We start from the raw sequence: 20,618 nt of genomic DNA on the forward strand, positions 1-20,618 counted from the left end.
AAAAGATATAGACAACATAAACAAAGATAAAGAGTAAAATGTATTAGGTTAATATAAGCATAAAAATTAGGTAATATAAAACTAAAAGGTAATAATCATGATTTTGGACAACATTAAAGATAGAATAGATTTAATCAAAAGAGAAAAATAGAAAAACTACACTATATGTGTCCTTCCTCAAACCTGTCTGACTTCTGTGGGCAATTTGATACAAGGGTTGAAGAATAATGGAGGAGTAAGCTGCTTAGCAAGAATACCAGTACAAGGGTCTTATGTTAGCCATATGAATCAAAATTGTTTTAGACTATTTAAAAAAACTAGACAGTTTAAAGCTGAAATATTGCTCTGGTATAAGAAATGATGAATCAGTAGTTTTAGAAAAAATATAAAAAGACTTGGATTCATGAAAGAAGATGTCATCCACCTTCAGAGAAATAGAGAACAAACAAGCATAATATGGTCTTACATAGATATATATGCATATATGTGTATGATTACAGATATCTATGTGTACATATGTACATGTGTATGATTACAGATACCTATGTGTATGTATAGATGTTTATATGTATGGATGTGTATTTATGTGTGTGTACACACATAAATGTGTGCTTAACTTCAGGGGTAGAGGGAAGGAGGAAGGGGGAAAAATAAAATCTAAAAATGCACAACAGAGAACAAAAGAAAACTTACAAGGAAGCAAAGAAAAGATAGCTCTAAATACACTGTGTGGTATTTCTTATATTTTATAGTTTTTATTGAAATGTTCTGCTGTGCACATGGTAATTTTTCCCATTTTCCTATTTTGTATTTTAGTTTAAAATTAATTATCATTTTAAAAAAAGAAGTAAGGGGATATTTGATATATAATTGATATGGGACATTTTTTTCGCCAGGTTAAAAGTACTATTCCGGGGGTACAGTGGCTAGAATGCCTGATCTGGAGTCTAGAGGATCTGAATTCAACTCCAGCCTCAGACATTTACTAGTTGAGTGAACCTAAATAAGTCATTTAATTGCTGTTTGCCTTAGTTTCCTCATCTGTAAAATAAGGTTAATGATGGCACCCATCTCCCAGTGTTATTGTAAGGATGAAATGAGATAATAATATAAAGAACTTGGTACAATCCCTGGCACAGAGTAAGCACAATATCAGCGTTAATTACTGTTTTTATTACAATTTCCAATCCTGTCCAAGTGAAAAAGGTGATGAAGATAATGATAAATAAGGCATATACATTTGATGATCTCAGACCTCAGTATGGATTTTGATTCTAGAAAACTTATTTTCCCCCCAAAACTAGAAAAGTTGATTGAGAGGGAGGGAAAGATAAAAGAGTACTTTCACTCAAATATTTTGCCGGATATTCATCTTGCTTTCTTATTTCTTGATAAAAGTTCTATACTTGGGTAATGAATCTAATGGGACAATTTTGAGAAAGAGAATGGAGAAGGTGGGAGAGAGCAGACAATGAGAAGAACATTCCATGTGTTACCTTCACATTCAGGCTGGGTACCACTCCATGAGCCATTGACACGGCACGTCCTCTCTGATGACCCTCGGAGCATGTAGCCAGGTTCACAGCTGAATCGCATCAGACTTCCAATGACAAACTCATCTCCCAAACGAATGCCATGAGGTGGGATACCTGGATCCCCACAAATTCCCACATTGCTACCTATTGGTCAGAATTAAACAAATCCACTGTATTAATATGATATAAGGAATGTGGAATGGTGGAGATAAGAAGTAGGAAAGTTAATTTCTAGAATTATGGCTAACAAGAACAAGGCATGTGGCCTGGGAAAATTTGGGACATTCACAGGACCAATTTCAAGGCAAGGATATTAATTTTCTTTACAATATGGACTATGTTAAATCATCTCATATTATTCCAAAAGAATTACTTCACTGCTGCATGGTTAATATTGGCCTATATCTACCACAGAGGTTAGGTAGAAATCAGAAAGAAATGCTCATGGCCCCTGGGGACAACCCAGATATTTGTGATACTAAAGAAAAGGGTTATAAAAAAGGAAAATAAGCATGAGAACTTCATGATCCTAAAACTGCACTAAAATTTTAAATGCAAAATGTAGCTTCAGGGACTTCAAAATATATTTTTAGTTCATCTAGGTAAAATTCTAAGATTTCAATGACTTCCTTTAAGATTCGCTCTGACAAAAAATATAAGAACTCTACATCTAGCTAAAAGAACATTTCTCTTTAGAATCTTTCACTAATTATTAGTCTGAGGATAGGTATCATCCCTTCTTTTTCACTTTACTGTTCAGATATATTTAGCAGCATTCATTCAATCAATAAGATATTTACTAAATACTTAGTACACTATCAAAAATTAAATTCATGACTGATGGACAGAAGATGAGAAAAAGACATCATAGAATTTTAAGTTGGAAAATACCTCTGAGGACATAGATGACTGACATTTATAATGTTTTGAAGTTTGCTACGTGCCTTAAATCCCTGGTCTTCTTTGAACATCCAACATAGGGATGTTACAGGTATTCCTGTATGTATTTTGCAGATAAGATAATTGAAACTTTAAGAAGCTGAGTGACTTACTCATGCTCATATTGCTGCTACTCAGTATTATAAGCATATTTTCCTAATTCTGAATCCAGCATTTGACTTATTAAGCTACCCTGCCTTCCTCCCAGTCAAAGCAAGTGGTAATGAAGACCTGGTCTCCAGGGACTAGGAGCAAAAACAGAAAGGGATAGCCATGAGTGTGTTGAGATGGAATGGATAGGACTTGATAATTCAATATATATGTTGAGAAAGCAATGAGTTTCTTTGAGAATGTTATCCCTGTCAGTAGAAGGAGCCTTTGAGAATTGTTGTAGCCAAAGAATTTATCATCTTTTAAGATGATGGGGTTGAACCAGATAATTTCTAAGTTACCTTCCAGTTCTATATCTATAATCTTACAAGTATCTGAAGTCATGGAGAAAAGTTATGTTTGTATTATGTTTTTATCCAGAGAACAAAAAGGGTTTGAAGGAGCTCAATGGACTGGTGTAGGGAAATTATGAGAGACATTATGAGAGACAGATTTTGGCAATAAGATTCTTGCCCCAGGATAAATTTCCTTGGGTAAGATAACATTTCAAGCCACTTAGACTTGAGTGTGAATGAATTGACCAGATCTTTTCCTGGAAGTGGGGCTTGATAAGGAGAAGGGACAAGTCAAATGTGATCAGAGTCCTTGATGGGAACTTCATTTCTCACCTCAGGGATTATGGAATGGCCTTAGTCTTTGAATGACCTATAAAGCATGCTATGTTCTTTCCACTCAGTTCTCCAAAATTTCCATTCTATAAAATAAATACTAGACCTGATATTCTTGCTAAGCAGCTATCTCCTCTATTATTCTCTAATCCTTGTATCAAATAGCCCACAGAAGTCAGACTGGTTTGAGGAAGGAGAGAAAGGAAACCAGAGAAAATGAAAGACGTAAAAATGATAAGTGGGTGGGTAACAGAAACCCCATAACTGAATTGATTAGAGATGTCTGAAGGAATGAAGCACAATCCTGAATTTCCAAGTTCTATAAAAAACAATTGCTATATTTGGCAGTACAATGTGATTGAATTAGGTTTTCTAAATAATTTTAATGAACTTTGGGCATCCTCTTTCCTTCTGCTTCATTCAAGCTTTGCATAGGCCAATAAAAAGCAAACAAGCTCATTCTCCCCAGGCGTTTTTCCCTATGCTCATACCTGAGCAATGTGGTAGAGAGCCACTCCAGTGTCCATCCAGCTGGCACATGCGGGTAGCATTGCCGATCAAAGTTCTCTTGCCCAGACAGCTATAACGCACAACTGATCCCACGGTGTAGCTGTCCCCTGAGATCTGGGAATGGGGTGGAGAGCCAGGATGACCACAGGAGACCACTGGAAAAGGTTAAAAAAAAAGAATCTAGTAAAAGAATCTAGTAACCTTCAATAATCACGGCATTTGTAATGATTGTGGAGACCAAGTATAAGTTTCTCAGAGAAAGAAATATACAATTCTTGGAAATATTGGGGATAAATGTTATTTTAATATATACAACATGTATCAGTATACTTTTCTTTTTTCCTTGCTTGAATGGTTTGAAGTTTTTCATATATTGACTGTGTAACTTTCTCCTATATAATTTACAACTTTCTTATTGAAATGTCATTTATATTTAACAAGGATAGCTCTTATTTTTACTGAACAGGGAAAATTATGTTCTTCAAATAGGGAAGAGAATCATCACAGAAATCTCAAAGTTAAAAGGGATCTCATAAACCACTGAATCTAACTCAGATTTAATCAAGAATCTATTTTTGAACATCTCTAATGTCTAGACTCTTCAGACAGAATTCATCCAATAAAGATGAGCCCATACAAAGGTAGCACCTTCTATTTTAGTTTCTTAAGCCTAAAATTGGGCTATTTTGCAACTTACAGAGACACTGGGGGAGGGATCGGTCCCAAGTACCATCCCCTTGGCAAGTCAGGACATGTGTCCCAAGTAAGTAGTAACCATGATTGCACTGGTAAGACACAGTGGTTCCAAAGCTGAAACGGTGGGAGCCACTTGACTGGATATGCCGGTTACTATTTTCTTGATGTCCAGGATCTGTACAGTTGATGACTACAAACAAATAACAGGGAAATCAAAGGCATTACAATGGAAATGAAAATTTCCTCCCAAAATAAAAAAAAAAGTATAATATAATTTCATTATAATAAGAGGCCCTAAGCTGAAAATGAGTAAGGTAATGGTGTTAAATTCATATAGGAAAGGAGCTATTAAACCATACACAAGGATCCTTGCAGCTAAATATTTGATTTAGAAAATCAAATATTAACATTATCTTTGTATTACTATATTTTTATTTATTATTTTATGAAATATTTCCCAATTAAATTTTAATCTTTTTGGAATAAAACTTGGGAATGTTGAGGTCCTTGATCTTCCTCTCACTACTCCATCAAAGTAACACCTCTGAGCAGGGAGATGCTTTCTATGTAGAGTTGTCCAGGGATAAGAAAAGTAGTCAGTTTCTGAACAGAAGATGTGAGGTCAGAAGTGACAAGGGTCTTGGGTGAGTAACAAACAACCAAAATTAAGAAAGTGTGACAAATGAGAGAACTGTTTCAATGATTTTATCAATTCTGTTTTACATTGTGTTTCTTCCAAAGGGAACCGGTCTCTCTTCATTAGGAAAATGTGTTCCGTTCTAAGAAGAGACTTGGGAGTGTTGAAAAGATCAGTTTGCAAGTAGATGTTTGAGGGGTCTGGAAAAGACCTAGGCAATCACCAAGTCACATTTAGAGCAAATAACAAGATGTTGCTTCCCAACAAGAATGGGGGAAAAGCTTCCAAAGGCAGTAACAATAAAATGAGTTTACAGCGAAATAAGTTTGTACTTGGGAAAGGTGACAGAAGAGAGAGAAGAGACAAAAAGTGACAAGGGACTTGGTGAGTAACAAAGAACCAAAATTAAGAAAGTATAACAAATGAAAGGACTGTTTCATTGATTTATCAGAACTGTTTTACATTTGTCTTTCTTCCAGAGGCAACTAGTCTCTCTTCATTTAGAAAGTGTTTTAAGTTCTAGGAAGGGATTCTTGAATTGTAGTCCCTTTGGTAATTTAGTAAAATTTATGGCTCCTTTCTCACAATGCTTTTAAATAATAAAATAAAATTTTATGGATTTGGGATTACAAAAGGAAAAAAATATATATATACTGAAATATAATACTCAAACTATTAACAGGTGAGAGAGGGGGAAAAACCCTAAGTTTATGAACTCCAGGTTAGGAACCCCTGATCTAGTGAAATAATTTCCTCTTTAATCAGTTTACCAAGAAAATAAAGCATTACTCGAGGATTAAAGAAATGATCAAGAAAAAAAAAAGTCATATTTTAATGAGGCAGAGGAGAATCCAAAATAATGTTAGGAGACTGGAAAGTAAGAGAAGATGACAAAGAGAAAGAATTTATAAGTAACTCACTTATTGGTGCTCAGATTGGAGGTCACATAGTTTATTAGTTGTATAATTTACATTAGAACTTAGGTCTTCTGACTTCCAAGAAAATGGTTTTCCCACTAAGTCATGAGATTGTTAAAGAATTCTTTGAGATAAGAATAGGGTTTGAGTGGTCACAATTTAGAAGACTTTGGAGAAAGAGGGAAGCTAGATAGTAAGAAGCACAACATGCCCTGTCTTCTTACAGCTGATAGAGCTGGAGTAGATAAAGTGACCAGGGAAGTACTTCAAGCTTATCCCTTTACATTTTAAACTCTAAAGAACAATTGATAGGATGAAACATAACTCATAGCACCCAAATTACATTTTTATTTTACTGAAACTGTTACTGAATATGTTGTTACTGAATAAGGTTGTTTGTTACTGGTTTCTAAGGAGCATCAAGCCACTGGTATAGAAACAACTTTCCAGATGAGATACATTTCCACTTATCTCCTATTGTGCTTTCCAACCTTTGCACTTAAGTGACAAATCCTATATAATGATAATAACACATTCCTAGAGTACTTTAAAGTTTCCTAAGTTCTCTCCTCTTGGAGGAAGCTAGTTTCCTCGGTGGATAAAGCCCTGGGCTTTGGATCTGGAAGGTTCCAGTTCAAACTTCATTTCAGACATTTATTAGCTATGGCATTCTAGGCTAGTTACTTAATCTGTTTGCTTTAATCCACTGGAGAAGGAAATGGCAAATCACTCCTTGCCAAGAAAACTGCACATAGGGTTACTACAAAACAAAGTGCTTCCCTCATAATTGCCATAGGAAGTAGTTAATGAAGGTATTATCCTTAGCTGCTGAAAGGCAGTTATTGGTCCAGTGGAGAGAGGGCTAGGCAATTAGTTTAAATTTGTCCTTAGATACCAATTAGCTATATGATCCTGAGCAAGTAACTTAACTCTTCCTCAGGTACTTCACCTCAGGTACTTCATCTATAAAATAAGGACAATGATAGAACCTATCTCCCTGTTGTTTAGAGGAAACAAATGAAATAATATTTATAAGGTACTTAGCATAAGCATATAGTAGGCACTATATAAATGCTAGGTATTATTATTGTTGTTGTTTTTTAATTCTTATATTTTATAAATTGAAAGTCTGAAAAGTTAAGTGATTTGTTTAAGATGACACAACCAGAGATCATAAATAGATTAGAGGAACATAGGATAGCTTACCTCTCAGACTTGTGGAGGAGGAAGGAATTTGTGTCCAAAGGAGAACTAGAGACCATTATTGATCACAAAATAGAAAATTTTGATTACAGCAAATTAAAAAGTTTTTGCACAAACAAAACTAATGCAAACAAGATTAGAAGGGAAGTAACATATTGGGAAAACATTTTTACAGTTAAAGGTTCTGATAAAGGTCTCATCTCCAAAATATACAGAGAATTGATTTTAATTTATAAAAAGTCAAGCCATTCTCCAATTGATAAATGGTCAAAGGATATGAACAGACAATTTTCAGATGATGAAATTAAAACTATTTCCACACATATGAAAGTGTTCCAAATCACTATTGATCAGAGAAATGCAAATTAAGACAACTCTGAGATACTACTACATATCTGTCAGATTGGCTAAGATGACAGGAACAAATAATGATGAATGTTGGAGGGGCTGTGGGAAAACTGGAGCACTGATGCATTGTTGGTGGAATTGTGAACGAATCCAACCATTCTGGAGAGCAATCTGGAATTATGCCCAAAAAGTTATCAAACTGTGCATACCCTTTGATCCAGCAGTGCTACTACTGGGCTTATATCCCAAAGAAATACTAAAGAAGGGAAAGGGACCTGTATGTGCCAAAATGTTTGTGGCAGCTCTTTCTGTAGTGGCTAGAAACTGGAAAATGGGTGTCCATCAATTGGAGAATGGTTGGGTAAATTATGGTATATGAATATTATGGAATATTATTGCTCTGTAAGAAATGACCAACACAAGGAATACAGAGAGGCTTGGAGAGACTTACATCAACTGACGCTGAGTGAAATGAGCAGACCTAGAGGATCATTATACACTTCAACAACAATACTATATGAAGATGTATTCTGATGGAAGTGGATATCTTCAACAAAGAGAAGAGCTAATACAATTCCAATTGATCAATGATGGACACAATCAGCTACACCCAGAAAAGGAACACTGGGAAATGAGTGTAAACTGTGAGCATTTTTTGTTTGTTTGTTTTTCTTCCCAGATTATTTTTACCTTCCAAATACAATTTTTCCTTTGCAACAACAACAACAAAATTTGGTTCTGCACATATATATTGTACCTAGGATATACTATAAGATATTTAATATGTATGGGAATGCCTGCCATCTAGGGGAGGGGGTGGAGGGAAGGAGGGGAAAAATTCAGAACAGAAGGGAGTACAAGGGATAATGTTGTAAAAAAAAATTACCTATGCATATGTACTGTCAAAAAATGTTATAATTATAAAATTAATTAAAAAAAAAAGATGACACAACCATGTAGGATTTGAAACTAGGTCCCCTAACCTCAAGTTCAACATTCTAGCCAACATACTGTTTTCTCATCTATTGAAGGAGCTGAAGGAAATGGCAAATAGTAAATTCCTAAAAGGCCACAAGATGGGGATACTTCTCCATAAAAATTCTCAATTCACCCTCCCCCTTTCTCCCTGCCCTCCTATCTCTGTGTCTATCTCTGTCTGTGTCTCTATTTCTCAGTCTGTCTGTCTCTCTGTCTGGCAGTGTCTCATTCTTCTCCTCTCCCCTGCCTCCCCTCCTGTCTCTTCTTTCCTAGTTTCCCCTCTCCTCTCTTCTACTCTCTTCTCCCCTTCAGCCTCTCCTGTTTTCTTTTCCATCCCCTCCCCTTCTGTCTCCTTCCCTCCCATTCCCTCACCTTTCCTCCCCTCTCATTCCCTTTACTTTCCTTTTCTCTCCTGTCCTTTCCTCTCCTCTCTTCTCTTTCTCTGTGTCTCTCTCTCTGTATTTGTCTCTTTCTTTCTCCCTGCATTTCTGGTCTTCTCTCTTCCTCTCAATCCTTCCTTCCTCTGTATTTTTTAGGTGAGTGTCTTTTTGTTGTTACCTTAGCCTTCATCTCTCTGGTACTCCCCCCCCTTTTCCTACTCTCTCCAAAGTGCGTTTTTCTTCCTTAATTGATCATAATCACAAAACTGCTGCAAATATTTTAAATCCCTTTCTTAAAGCAAATCCAAGTGAATAGACCATCATACTTTGTTGTTTTCCTGTTTTAAAAAGACCAAAGCTAATTTTCTTTCTGTTGTAGATCCGTGAGCTTCAGTGTAAAACAAGCAACTCTTTGCTATCTCTGGCCCTCTTCATTCAGTCAAACATTATTAAGGAATTATTATAAACAGTGTTTTAAGCCAGGCACTGCATACTTGGAAGGGATTTCAGAGTTCATCTACAACAGTGCTGACAAAAGCCTATTCAACATGAGTAACGAATACCTCCACTGAAGGGAATTTATTACTCCAAGGAATAATCATCATTCTACTTTAGGACATTTGGAGATGTTAGGAAATTTTTCTCTACATTAAGCCACACTGCCCCTCCATTCCCTGACTTTCCAACCATTGCACTTAAGTTTCATGCTTGACTTACATGGTCAAGCATGGTCAAGCAGAACAAGTTTAATTATTTTCCCTTATGACATACATTTGGATACCAGAAGACAGTTATCAAATATATGTTTTTATTAAGCACATATAGGGGTAAAGGGCTGCCCAGACAATTATTATCTCCCACTTGAAAAAGGTAACAGAATACTACTCTGCTAGGGTGAGAACACATCTCAACTGTTCAATCAATCATAAACTTCCAAGTAAGTGTGAAAAGCCATCAATCAACTGAAATATCTCAGAAAGCCACTGGATAAAGCAGGCTCTGTAGAGGTATGTAGGAAGCAAATCATTAATAAAAGTTTGTTGAATAATTGACTGTCTGAATGAATGAATGATGAAAATTAAAGAAACAGAGAGTTGTTTGTCTTGTACTGAGGGCCTGGAAATCCACATCAGAAGGAAAACTAGCTTTTGTCTTTTTAAAATATAAAAGTGCTCCTGTATAAAGGTTCAGTTAATCTGGATTCAATAAAAGAAAGCAGATGTTATCTAGGTTTTTTGGCTTGGTTGGACTTGGCCACACCCTATGGGACATGTATAAAGCAAGAGAGAATGCCTAGCAGAAGCTGCTGGCCATGTCTTCACAAGACTTTAGTTTCCTTGCCTCTTTATCCAGAGAAAATATTGTGAACTGCACAGGATCAGAGGACTTGGGAGGATTTGTCTTTTTCATTAATACCCTAAAGTATCCCAAATAACTGGCTGGCTGCAATATCTGAACTGAAAGCCAAGGATAGACTGAGCAGAATAAAAGCACATTCAAGGCTCTAGAGGAAGCCCAAAGGAAAAGCTGTATTATTACTAGGAGAAACATCTTGGGGACAGCTCAGGAAAAAGTCTTCAGGAGTTCTGCCACATGTACTTTAAGATCACTTTCTCCTGGCCTCTGTATGTAATGCTGGCAGAGTGTGACTTTGGATATGTGTTATTATATACCAAGTACATTGCCGCAGTAATTAATTGTTTATAGAAAGTAATTAACTCTCTCAAAGAGATATCAACAATTAATTAGATCGGGCAGAAGAGGAAGAAGTAGAGTACGCCAGAAAGACTGATACACTTCAGAAAGACTTCTCTCAACCTCTTAAAGGTTACCCTTAGACTTCTGGGGCTAAAAAGAAACAGTTGAACTCCGGGATAACAATATTTTTAGTCATATGGGGCCGGGAGAGTAGCTACAAAGACTCTACTACAAGTCCCTTTTCTTTCCCACATCTTTTCACTGATTCCTCAACTGATATTTGTATGACAGATCTTGATTCCCTCCCCATCCTAGTCAATTTTCTTGACTTATCAATGATTTTTGCCAAAACTTGATGTGGAATTAATTTAAAATACCCCCAAAGGATCTGTGACCTCACAATAATGAGTGTTCTCTATAACCATGTCAATAGCAGCGCCCATTCATGACTTCTCATCCTATCCAACTTTGATCCAAGTTCTTTTGTATATCCTCCATAAAGGGTACACCAAACATTCCATAATTTTGAGGTTACCAGTGCAGCCTGAGTTATCATCTGTTATTCATTGCACCTGATACCTATCTATCCCATCTACTTTTCCCATCAAATAACTGTGGCATGAATCATGAGTCATATGCTAAACCCTAATTACATTCACTGATGTCCCTTCATTGCCATTTGGGTAATTTGTAATTTGGTTTCTTTGGTGTTTTGGTATTGAATGATTAATAGTCACGGTAGTATCACCAGAAGAATAAGGTTATTAAATAGATGGTCTTTTGTTTTAGGGAGAAGTTTGGGATCACTAAAAATGATGTGCAATTTTCTAAATGCAATCCCTCCTCACTATCCTTCCCTTTCCTCTTCCAGATCCAGTTCACTGTTCTTCTGCACAGTCTGTCCAAGATAAATATGTTGAGTGATTTGTTTCACAGGCTGTATATCTGTATTATGATCTGCACAATAGGCATTCTGCAACCACTTTTTTTCCCTAACTGGATTATTAGTCCAAATTCTATTGAATAAATATATGTCTCTTTTTTAATATTCTACAGCATTCTAGGGCTTGAATGTAATCACACAATGTCAACTGAAATGATTATTCAATTATCATCTGATGAATATCAAAGAAAATATAAAACAGGAAAATACATGCTTGAAAAAGGGATTTACCTGGTCATGGATGCTATCTAGAACACTGTTCAGAGGAAAGATCGATTTCCTATAAACAGTGTGATGCCTGAGATCCTCCTATTTATTGTGATAAAGAGAACTGAACATGATTAAAATAACCTTGATATCAGTTCTCGGAGAATTTACAATCCAGTGGGAAAATAAGATGGAGATAATTGTCACATACATTAGAATAAGATAAATTAGAAGATCACTCTGGAAATGTCAATTCTAATAAGTTGATGAGAAGAATCTCATAGAAATGATGTTTAAAAATGAATAAGAAGTCAATTGGGCTTAGCAAATCAGGTATAGGAAAGAGATAAAGAAAACTGTAGGGCCAGGAAAAGATGGAATATATTTGATGAACAGAAAGTTCATCTACATATGTACTACACAGACTAGTACATTTCATTTCAGCACTTGTAGCCCTTACTGTGGGGAGAAGTCATTGAGAAACCAGTACTTATCACCATCGGAAGCAATTGCTGCTTAGTTGCCACCAATAGGCAGATAGGCGGAAGGACATTTGGAGTAGCATCACTCCTTAGAACATCAGTTGTGCTTCCAGCCAAGCCCTGACAGCCATCATCCAGGGAAGCAATACCTATAAAGAAGGAATCAGTCATTCCCACCAACTGCCAGCTAATGGCCACCTGCAGGGCAGAAAAGACAGCCTGGCTGAAACATTAAGGCACCCTGAAGGCAAGACAGGAGGTAGCATGTGCCAGGCAAGTCAAATCATCAGCACCACCTTAATCACTGAGATCTCCCCTCAGACTCTAATGGAGGCAGAATACTACTCTGAGCCCAGGAACCTTGGGAATAGTAATGCTGACAGCACAGTGGGCTCAGCCATTATCCTGGGAAGCAACCCCTGTGGAGATGCAAGCCTGCAACTTCTACTATAGCTGCTACAGTCGTGTCTCCTGAAAACCTAGAAAAGAAAGTTTTTGTCACCAAAGTCCTTGGCCCTTTCCAATGATTCAGCATTAGAAAAGTCATATCATTTTATCAGTGTAATTGACATTAAGGAAGAGGCAATTACTATCACCTCATTGCTATACCTTGAGTTCTGGAAGACTTTTCCATCTGATTTGTAGCTGCAATCTTCAATGTGTTGTCTTTCCTACCAGAATGTGAAATCCTTGAGGGAGGAGGCTTGTTTTACTTTTCTATTTGCAGCCTCAGTGCAAAATGGAGTGTTTTGCACTCAATAAATGCTTAATAAATGCTTTAGTCATTCATTCATTCATTTATTTTGACTGTGATATGGAACAAATGAAAAAGGTGTTGTGTGAATTATGTCTGGAAAAAGCTAAATTTGGCACTATCTTTAATAATATCCCACTATAGAATCTGGTCTTTATTTGAGCAAGGAAGTGATACATTAGAACAGTGCATTAGGAAAATCAATTTAGCAGCAAGAGTGTGAAGGAGACCGGTCAAGAGGTTAATAACAACAGAAAGAGTTTGAACTAGCATGTTATCAGTGGAAATTGTGAGAGAATGGTAGAAAATATATATATTGAAGAGACTATACCAGCCAAACAAAGAAATGTCCCTCAATCTTTCCAAAAGATATTAGTAGCAATTCAGTCTGAGATCAAAACTGCCTTGGAATTAATAAGATTATGACCTCATCCACAGAAGTATCCAAGACTCTTCACAATCAGAAGACGTGGTCAAGTGGATGGAGAGCTAGCCCTGGTATCAAATAGAGCTGGATTAAGATCATATCATTGACAGATTCATTACCACTAGATAAGTTAGCCAGCTTCCACTAATCTGCAGAAACACCTGATGGTGATAAGTTTCAGAGAAAATACTTATCTTCATTGGCAAAGGATGTTCCTCATTGGGACAACTTTATACTAAGAAAATCATAAATCTATCTATACCAAGATTCTAGATTGGTGATGATATGATAAATGGCTTGTAGAGGACAGAATTAAAGATGTGAAGAATTTTTAGGAGGCTAAGACTGTGCCTTCATGGAAGACCGTTTTTGTCCTTGTGCCCCAACAATCTAAGAGGAATCAGGTTGTATATATTAGGCAGGGATACTTACTTCTGCAGACAGGCAGTGTGTTGCTCCATTGACCATTGGCCAGGCATTGGGCTCCTGAAGGTCCCTCTGCTACGTACCCCTCATTGCAGACAAACTTCACCATGTCATTGAGATTAAATTGACTACCCTGTGTGTTGCCATTGGCTGGATTGCCTGGGTGTCCACAAGTGATAGCTGCAATCAAAATAGGAGAAGAATGCCTGTGGTAGCTCTATCTAATTCTGAAAACCTGATTTCACTAGCCTGAATCCTGGGATAGAGTAGAATAGGATATTAAAATGGATCTTCTGGATATGTATGTGTGAGGAAGTTACAACATAGAACATGGCCATCTTACTCTTTTTACTTACTCATCTTACTCTATACCTAAAAGACTGCCAAGAATGAGGGTATATATTCCAGGAGATGGATAAAAATCAATCATATTCTATATTCCATAGTCTTAAGTTGGAAAGGATCCTTGTCAGTCTTCATAACTGAAAACAAAATTGGGAATTGGACAAAACTTGCCTTCGAGTGTTCCCATCTTTGTTTTCAGAATCCCTTTTCCTCCTTACCCAAGGTGTGTTCCATCTTGGCTAACATATAATATTGTATTGTTGATAACTAAGTGTTAATCAATTACTCAAGGCATGACTGTCTAGGCAGATTTGTACTTGGAAAGTGGATTCTTGAATATTATAGAGCCTTTAAAAGCCTTAAATGGAGTTATAATGGTAGAATAACAGGTAATTAAAGGAAAGGAATGAAATGTTTTTAATGTCATGTCTTATCCTCTTACAACTTCAAACTGGCTTCAACCTCTGCTCTAGGATTTCTTAATTTTTCCACTCAAAACCAAAGGACTGGGTCTAATGATTTAGGTTGGATTTGAACCAGAGATTCTCTTCTTCAATGTTCCCAAAAGAAAGACATGTGATATTACTTGTCTTATTCCACTCCATACTCCAAACCAAACACTTTCAAACTCATAGCCTTGAATGCAAACATTCTCTGTCCTTATCTTTCATGATTACAAGGGAAAACTATTATACTTACGCACACAGAAAGGAGTCTTCCCTGACCAGCGATGGTCCTGCTGGCAGATGCGCACTGACATCCCAATTAGGCGAAAACCAGGGTTGCACTGGTATACTACACTGCCCCGATAACTATAGTTTTCACCATTAATTTGTCCATTGACAATTAGCTCAGGGGTTCCACAGTGTCCAGCTTTGGTGGGGGGGCAGGAAGAAGGAAATAACAAAGAACAATTAATCTATATGGAATGAGAATGCCTAGCAATCCCTGAGAAAAGGATATTCTCTTCCTTTCTTTGTATGTTGGGAACAGGGAGGGAGGGAGGCTAGAATGTCCTAGGGAAGAATTCCAATAAACAATAACCATGAACTTAGTTATCACTAATACTAAGAGATTAGTCAGCTAGAGGTGACCACATGCTGTCCAATTAATTCCAGTCAATAACTACATTAGGAGACAACATTGAAAGACCCTTAGATTCCCCAAAATAGGGAATTCCAAGGTTTTTCAATTTGCTGGATGATCCTGAGCAAAAAAATTGCCCTTACTTGGCACAAGGGGAGAAATTATCACCTTTCCCTCCCTGTCTCTTAGAGATTCTTTTCCTTAGCACAACCAGGACATGTGGTTATTGGTGCTCTTTAGATTAAATATAACTAATCTAAAATGAGACCTCCTATCTATCTAATCAGAATCACCATGCCATGTATACATACTCCCTTCTGTACCACTTGGCTCATGTCATCACATACATTAGCAACTTTTATTCTCTCAGCTAATAACTATATCACAATTTTTTAAAAACATTACTCTAAAACACACCTTATTCCATAAATCTTATGCTATAAGGATCCCTCCTTCACCAGGATGTATATGTTTTGCTTTGAATTTTTCAAGGTCTTGTAATTTCCTTGGTGTGAGTATTCACTCCACCAATACAGATTGCAACCCATTTGTAATTTAATAGATGGTCTTAAAGAATTGTAGCCAAATTCCAATAGACTTGTGATAGAGAGAGCTATATACATACAGAAAGTGAACTGCAGGGACTAAATGTGGACCACAGTATAGTATTTTCACCATTTTTGTTTTTGTTTTTTTTATTTTTGTCTTTTTTTTTTCCTGTTTGATCTGATTTTTCTTGTGCAGCATGATGAATATGGAAATATATACAGAAAACCTACTTGCAGTCTAGGAGAAGGGGTGGGGGGAAGAGAGGGAGAAAAATTTGGAGCACCAGTTTTTGAATGTTGAAAAATATCTTTGCATATATTTTTAAAATAAAAAGCTATTCTTACAAAAAAGAATTATGGCCAAAATAATCTTCACCTTGTGAACACCATGGTGATAAATTCCCCTGTCTCTTTGTAGCTGTCTAGATAACTAGAAGAAGAAGGAATATGTGAATTCAAATGCAGCCTCAGACATTTGCTAGTTATGTAATCTTGGGTAAGTCACCTTGGTTAGCCTCAATTTCCTCATCTGTGAAATAGAGATGATAATAGTATCTACCTCCCAAGGTGATGGGGGTTGAATTACCTTTAACATTCCTTTCTAATTGCCCAACCCAGGCTGACCTTGATTCACAAATCCTGGTCAAAGGCACCCTTTGAATATCTGGGCCCAGCCCCTACTCTCAGCTCAGCTTCCCCCAGCCCTCACCTGATCTGAGCTAACTGAAAAGCCCGCCGAGAACTTAGGGGTACCGCCCATCATCTTTTGGGTAAAAAAGAAATGAGCTGGAACGCCCTCGTGGCAGGAGCCCTCCCAGCTAACACATGGTATCCTTCCAGCTTATGTAGGGGTTCCTGCCCGCCCAGCAGCCACCTTTGGCCCTGGCTTCTTTCTAACTTAACTTACTTCCAAATTTCTACAATAAACCTTTTATTTATCAATCTAGGTTTTCGGGCCTGTAAATTCATTTTACAGGGGACACTGCGCCTCATGGGATTATCTATGCACCGAGAAATGGGGTTTCCCCTTTCCTTTCCCTCATTAAAGGTTGTTGTGAAGATCACATGCAATAATATGTGTAAAGTACTTAATATAGTGCCTGGCATACAGAATGTACTATATAAATGCTAGCTATTGTCATTACTTTTTTTCTAAAGGGAATTAATTCCTCTGAGACTCTTCTAACCTTTCTAGATATCCCCTTTCTTTCCCTTAGAAACTCAAGGTAGATTTTGGGGTTTTCAAGACTATATTACCCATGAATATAAAGAAGGTGAAATATGATAATAAGAATTACAATAATCTGGATTCAAGATAACCCTAACTTTGTAGCAGAAACACATTTTGTGTGCAGTCCACCTAGGTCTGTCTTGTCAAAGGGCTAACACAAATATGGATAATAAGAAGATCCATCTGTATTATTCCTGATTGTGCATATAACATATTCTTAATTCTTTTTAAAATTACTTTTCTTCTGTCCTTCCCACAACTTTCTAGAGTCTAGATTTGCAAGAATGGGAAGGCTAAAATCAGCCAAACCCCATTAATCACATTATATATATTGTCTCTGCAGTTATGCTTGATTTTATGTCTGTCCTTTTCTTTCTATCCTTCCTAAGTTTAGGGAAATGTTCACACAAAACTCCTGAAAAATATTCTGCAAAAAGGACATCAAATGATATAACAGACATGTACAATGTCATCAGTAATAAAAAGGAATAATTTCACTGTAGAATCATTATACATTAAGAATTCCACTAGCCTGGAGCACAAACTGGCAAAGAGCTCCTCTATACTAGAAGCTGTTCAATTCAAATAAAAACAGTTCCCTGAAGGCTTAGAAAACCACAAATAACATTATCTATATTGTATTATATTTTTACTTATTTTTGTTAAACATTTCCCAGTTATATTTTAGTTTAGTTCATATAGACCTTAATCGTGTTGTGGCTTGCTTATGAACTGCTGGGCACTGGTGTAACAGCTCTTTTTTACCCTCTTGATATTTGCATAGCATCTGGGGATTTGCAAAGCATTTTAAAATATATTATGTATATAAATATATCATGTATATGTCATCTTATCCCTACCCTATAAATGACATTGACGTTCAAAGGAATAAGTGATTTGCCCATTGTTACACACAGACCAGCAAGAAAGGTAGAATCTGGATTTGAACCCAACTGTAGCACTCAATCAATTCTGTTTTATGGTCCTCAGAAAGAAAGTGAAGGGGAAAGGACAGTCTCTTTTGCCTTCAGACTGGGGAGATTACTCACCAAGACAACGGACTTCAGAGCTACTCCAGAGGCCATTGGCCATACACTCTCGTACCCTTGAGCCCACCAATGTGTAGCCTGAATTGCAAGAGAAAATGGCTGTTGCACCATAGACAGAGAGTGTTCCAATGCGATGTCCATTTGGGGGTGTCGGGAGGTCTCCACAGGAGATAACTGAAAAAATATGCCAAAACAGTATAAAAAATTTGGGTGACAGAAAATTGAATGATCTGAACTCTGTGAGAAATCTTGGCCAAATGAATCTAGTCTTTAATCTAGTAAAGCAATATAAGTTTGTTTCTGTTTTGTTTTGTTTTTACTCCCAGTGGTCATCACTTTGAAGCCTACTGATAACTTGAAAGTTTTTTTTAAAAAGGAAGGAAATTATACCATTATTGTGGGATTTCATATTCCACATCTTAAAGTTATTTCTTGTGCTTTTCTGTCTACAATAATACAACTGAGGCATCTGTGTACTCACCCACTACTCTCCTCAAGGGTTCATATTAACCTCCTCTCCTTATCCTAATGAGATATAAAGTAGATAAGAAAATATACTAAAAATAGCATTAACTAAAATTAGGAGAAATATTTCATTAGGAGCCAGTAGTCCCTTTCACAATCCTGAGGTCAAGAAACATAGCAGCCATGGTCAGCAAGTGACCTCTCTATTCTCCACCAGATAGAATACAGATTCTTATTTTTCTAGGAGAACTGTATATATTTCTTATTTATCCTGTATATAACTTGCCTGTCCTTATTTGTTTGCTTGTTGTCTCCCCAAATAGATTTTGAGCTACTTAAGGGTAGGGACTATCTTTTGACCCTTTTCGTATTCCAATTCTTAGAACAGTATCTGGTCCATAATAGATGCTCAATAAATGTTAATTGACCAATATATTTTCCCTTTACTTTTCTTTCCTCTCAACCCCCATCTCAGGCTTACTCTGGCATGTGGGCAGAGAATCACCAAGGCTCCACTTGCCATCAGCCTGACAACGGATGACTCTCTGACCAGTGTAGTAGTAGCCAGGGTCACAGATCAACATCAACTCTGCATTGAACTGGTACTGGGTCTCATAGGTCAGTCGCCATCGTCCATGTTCCACGCTGATGCTGCTGACGTCTGGGCAGCTCACAGCTGTATAATCCCAAGTAAGAGAAAAAAATGGCATATTTGTTTCCTGAGAGATCCTAATTAGGAGACTAGATTCCCTTCCCCTTTCTGACATGAACTCATTGTACAAATCTGGAGAAGTGACTTCTCATTTTAGACAGCTTTGGGATCACTTTAAAGAATCATTCTTAGTTCCCACATCTTTTTATTAAGAACTAAAAATTGATAACCTTCCTATGCATGTATTCATTCTAGCCCCTTGTTTAAGTTGTTACTTCATCTAGAGGTTTCATTCTATTTCTCCTTACCATCCTGTCTATGTTATTTCCATCATTAACTCATTGCCTCCATGAAGATTTTCCCATATTATCACTATGTGCTTCCCCCTACTCCCATCACTTTCTTACTGCATATCTCCCTTGAGTTCTTAAACATTTAAGAGACTTACTCACTCACCCACACACTGCGGGGGGATGTTATCATTGCTCCACATTCCAGTCTCCAAGCACTCAGCGGTTGCCTCTGTGTTAAGTGGCAGGTGCAGACGAAAACCTTCATTGCAGCTGTACACAGCCTTGGTCCCTACTGTATATTCCTTGCCAAACACAATTCCATTCTTGGGGGACTTAGGAATTCCACAGGAGAGAGCTGGACAGATGAGGAAAATAGAAGCTGCTGGGTTCTGCCAGGTTTAGTCCCTAAGCTTTCGCCTCCCAGTTCATACAAATAAATCAGGTATGTATCCTATAAACAAGAGTTGTCAAACATGCAACCCTGAGGTCATCTGCGACCCACAACTCTTCCCATTGTGACCAGATCCATATCTGGTCTTGGAAAATCAACAAAATAAAGACAAATACAATAGCACTCAGCTAATATTAACTTGTAGTTTTTTTTAAGTCAATATGCTGACTTCAGGAACTTATTTATAAGAAAGTGGCCCCCATTTCTGTTTGAATTTGACATCACTGCTCTAGACTGATGGGAAAGCAGGGTTGCCCTGCTGCCATTGGATAGAAAAATAGATAGCCTTAGCTGAAGCTCTCCTGGAATGAAGAGCTTTTGGAATTCAAAAATAATATTAGGACAAATAAGGCAAATACCTGCTCAAGAAATCTATTCATACAGGCAAAGGATGCTGTAAATCTTAAATGCTTCAGAAACGTAATCTATTTTCAACATTATTGTTGTTGTTCATAAGAAATAGAAATCTCAAGGTCCTTGATATTTCACTTTAAAACCACCTTAAAAGCACCTGTTTCCATGGAACTATGGTGAGGTTGGTTGTTTCCATTGGTAATATATTATACTAAAATTGACAATTAACTATGATTTACTGACCAATTTTTAGCTTACCAGATGATTCCTTTGCTTTCTCTCCAT

The 20,618-nt window shown here is 36.9% G+C and overlaps 1 protein-coding gene across 1 annotated transcript in view; it reads right to left on the minus strand.

Moving 5' to 3' along the window:
• The window catches only part of CSMD2 (CUB and Sushi multiple domains 2), a 988,708-nt gene that overhangs the window by 41,013 nt on the left and 927,077 nt on the right, over window positions 1–20,618 (minus strand). The window contains 8 exon segments of the mRNA XM_074305059.1: window positions 1,497–1,679; window positions 3,745–3,918; window positions 4,461–4,649; window positions 13,866–14,039; window positions 14,904–15,077; window positions 18,119–18,292; window positions 19,065–19,259; window positions 19,692–19,883. Coding sequence (XP_074161160.1) covers window positions 1,497–1,679; window positions 3,745–3,918; window positions 4,461–4,649; window positions 13,866–14,039; window positions 14,904–15,077; window positions 18,119–18,292; window positions 19,065–19,259; window positions 19,692–19,883 — 1,455 coding nt within the window.

This window comes from Sminthopsis crassicaudata, chromosome 3, assembly GCF_048593235.1.
Source record: "Sminthopsis crassicaudata isolate SCR6 chromosome 3, ASM4859323v1, whole genome shotgun sequence".
NCBI classification, from domain to species: Eukaryota; Metazoa; Chordata; class Mammalia; order Dasyuromorphia; family Dasyuridae; genus Sminthopsis; species Sminthopsis crassicaudata.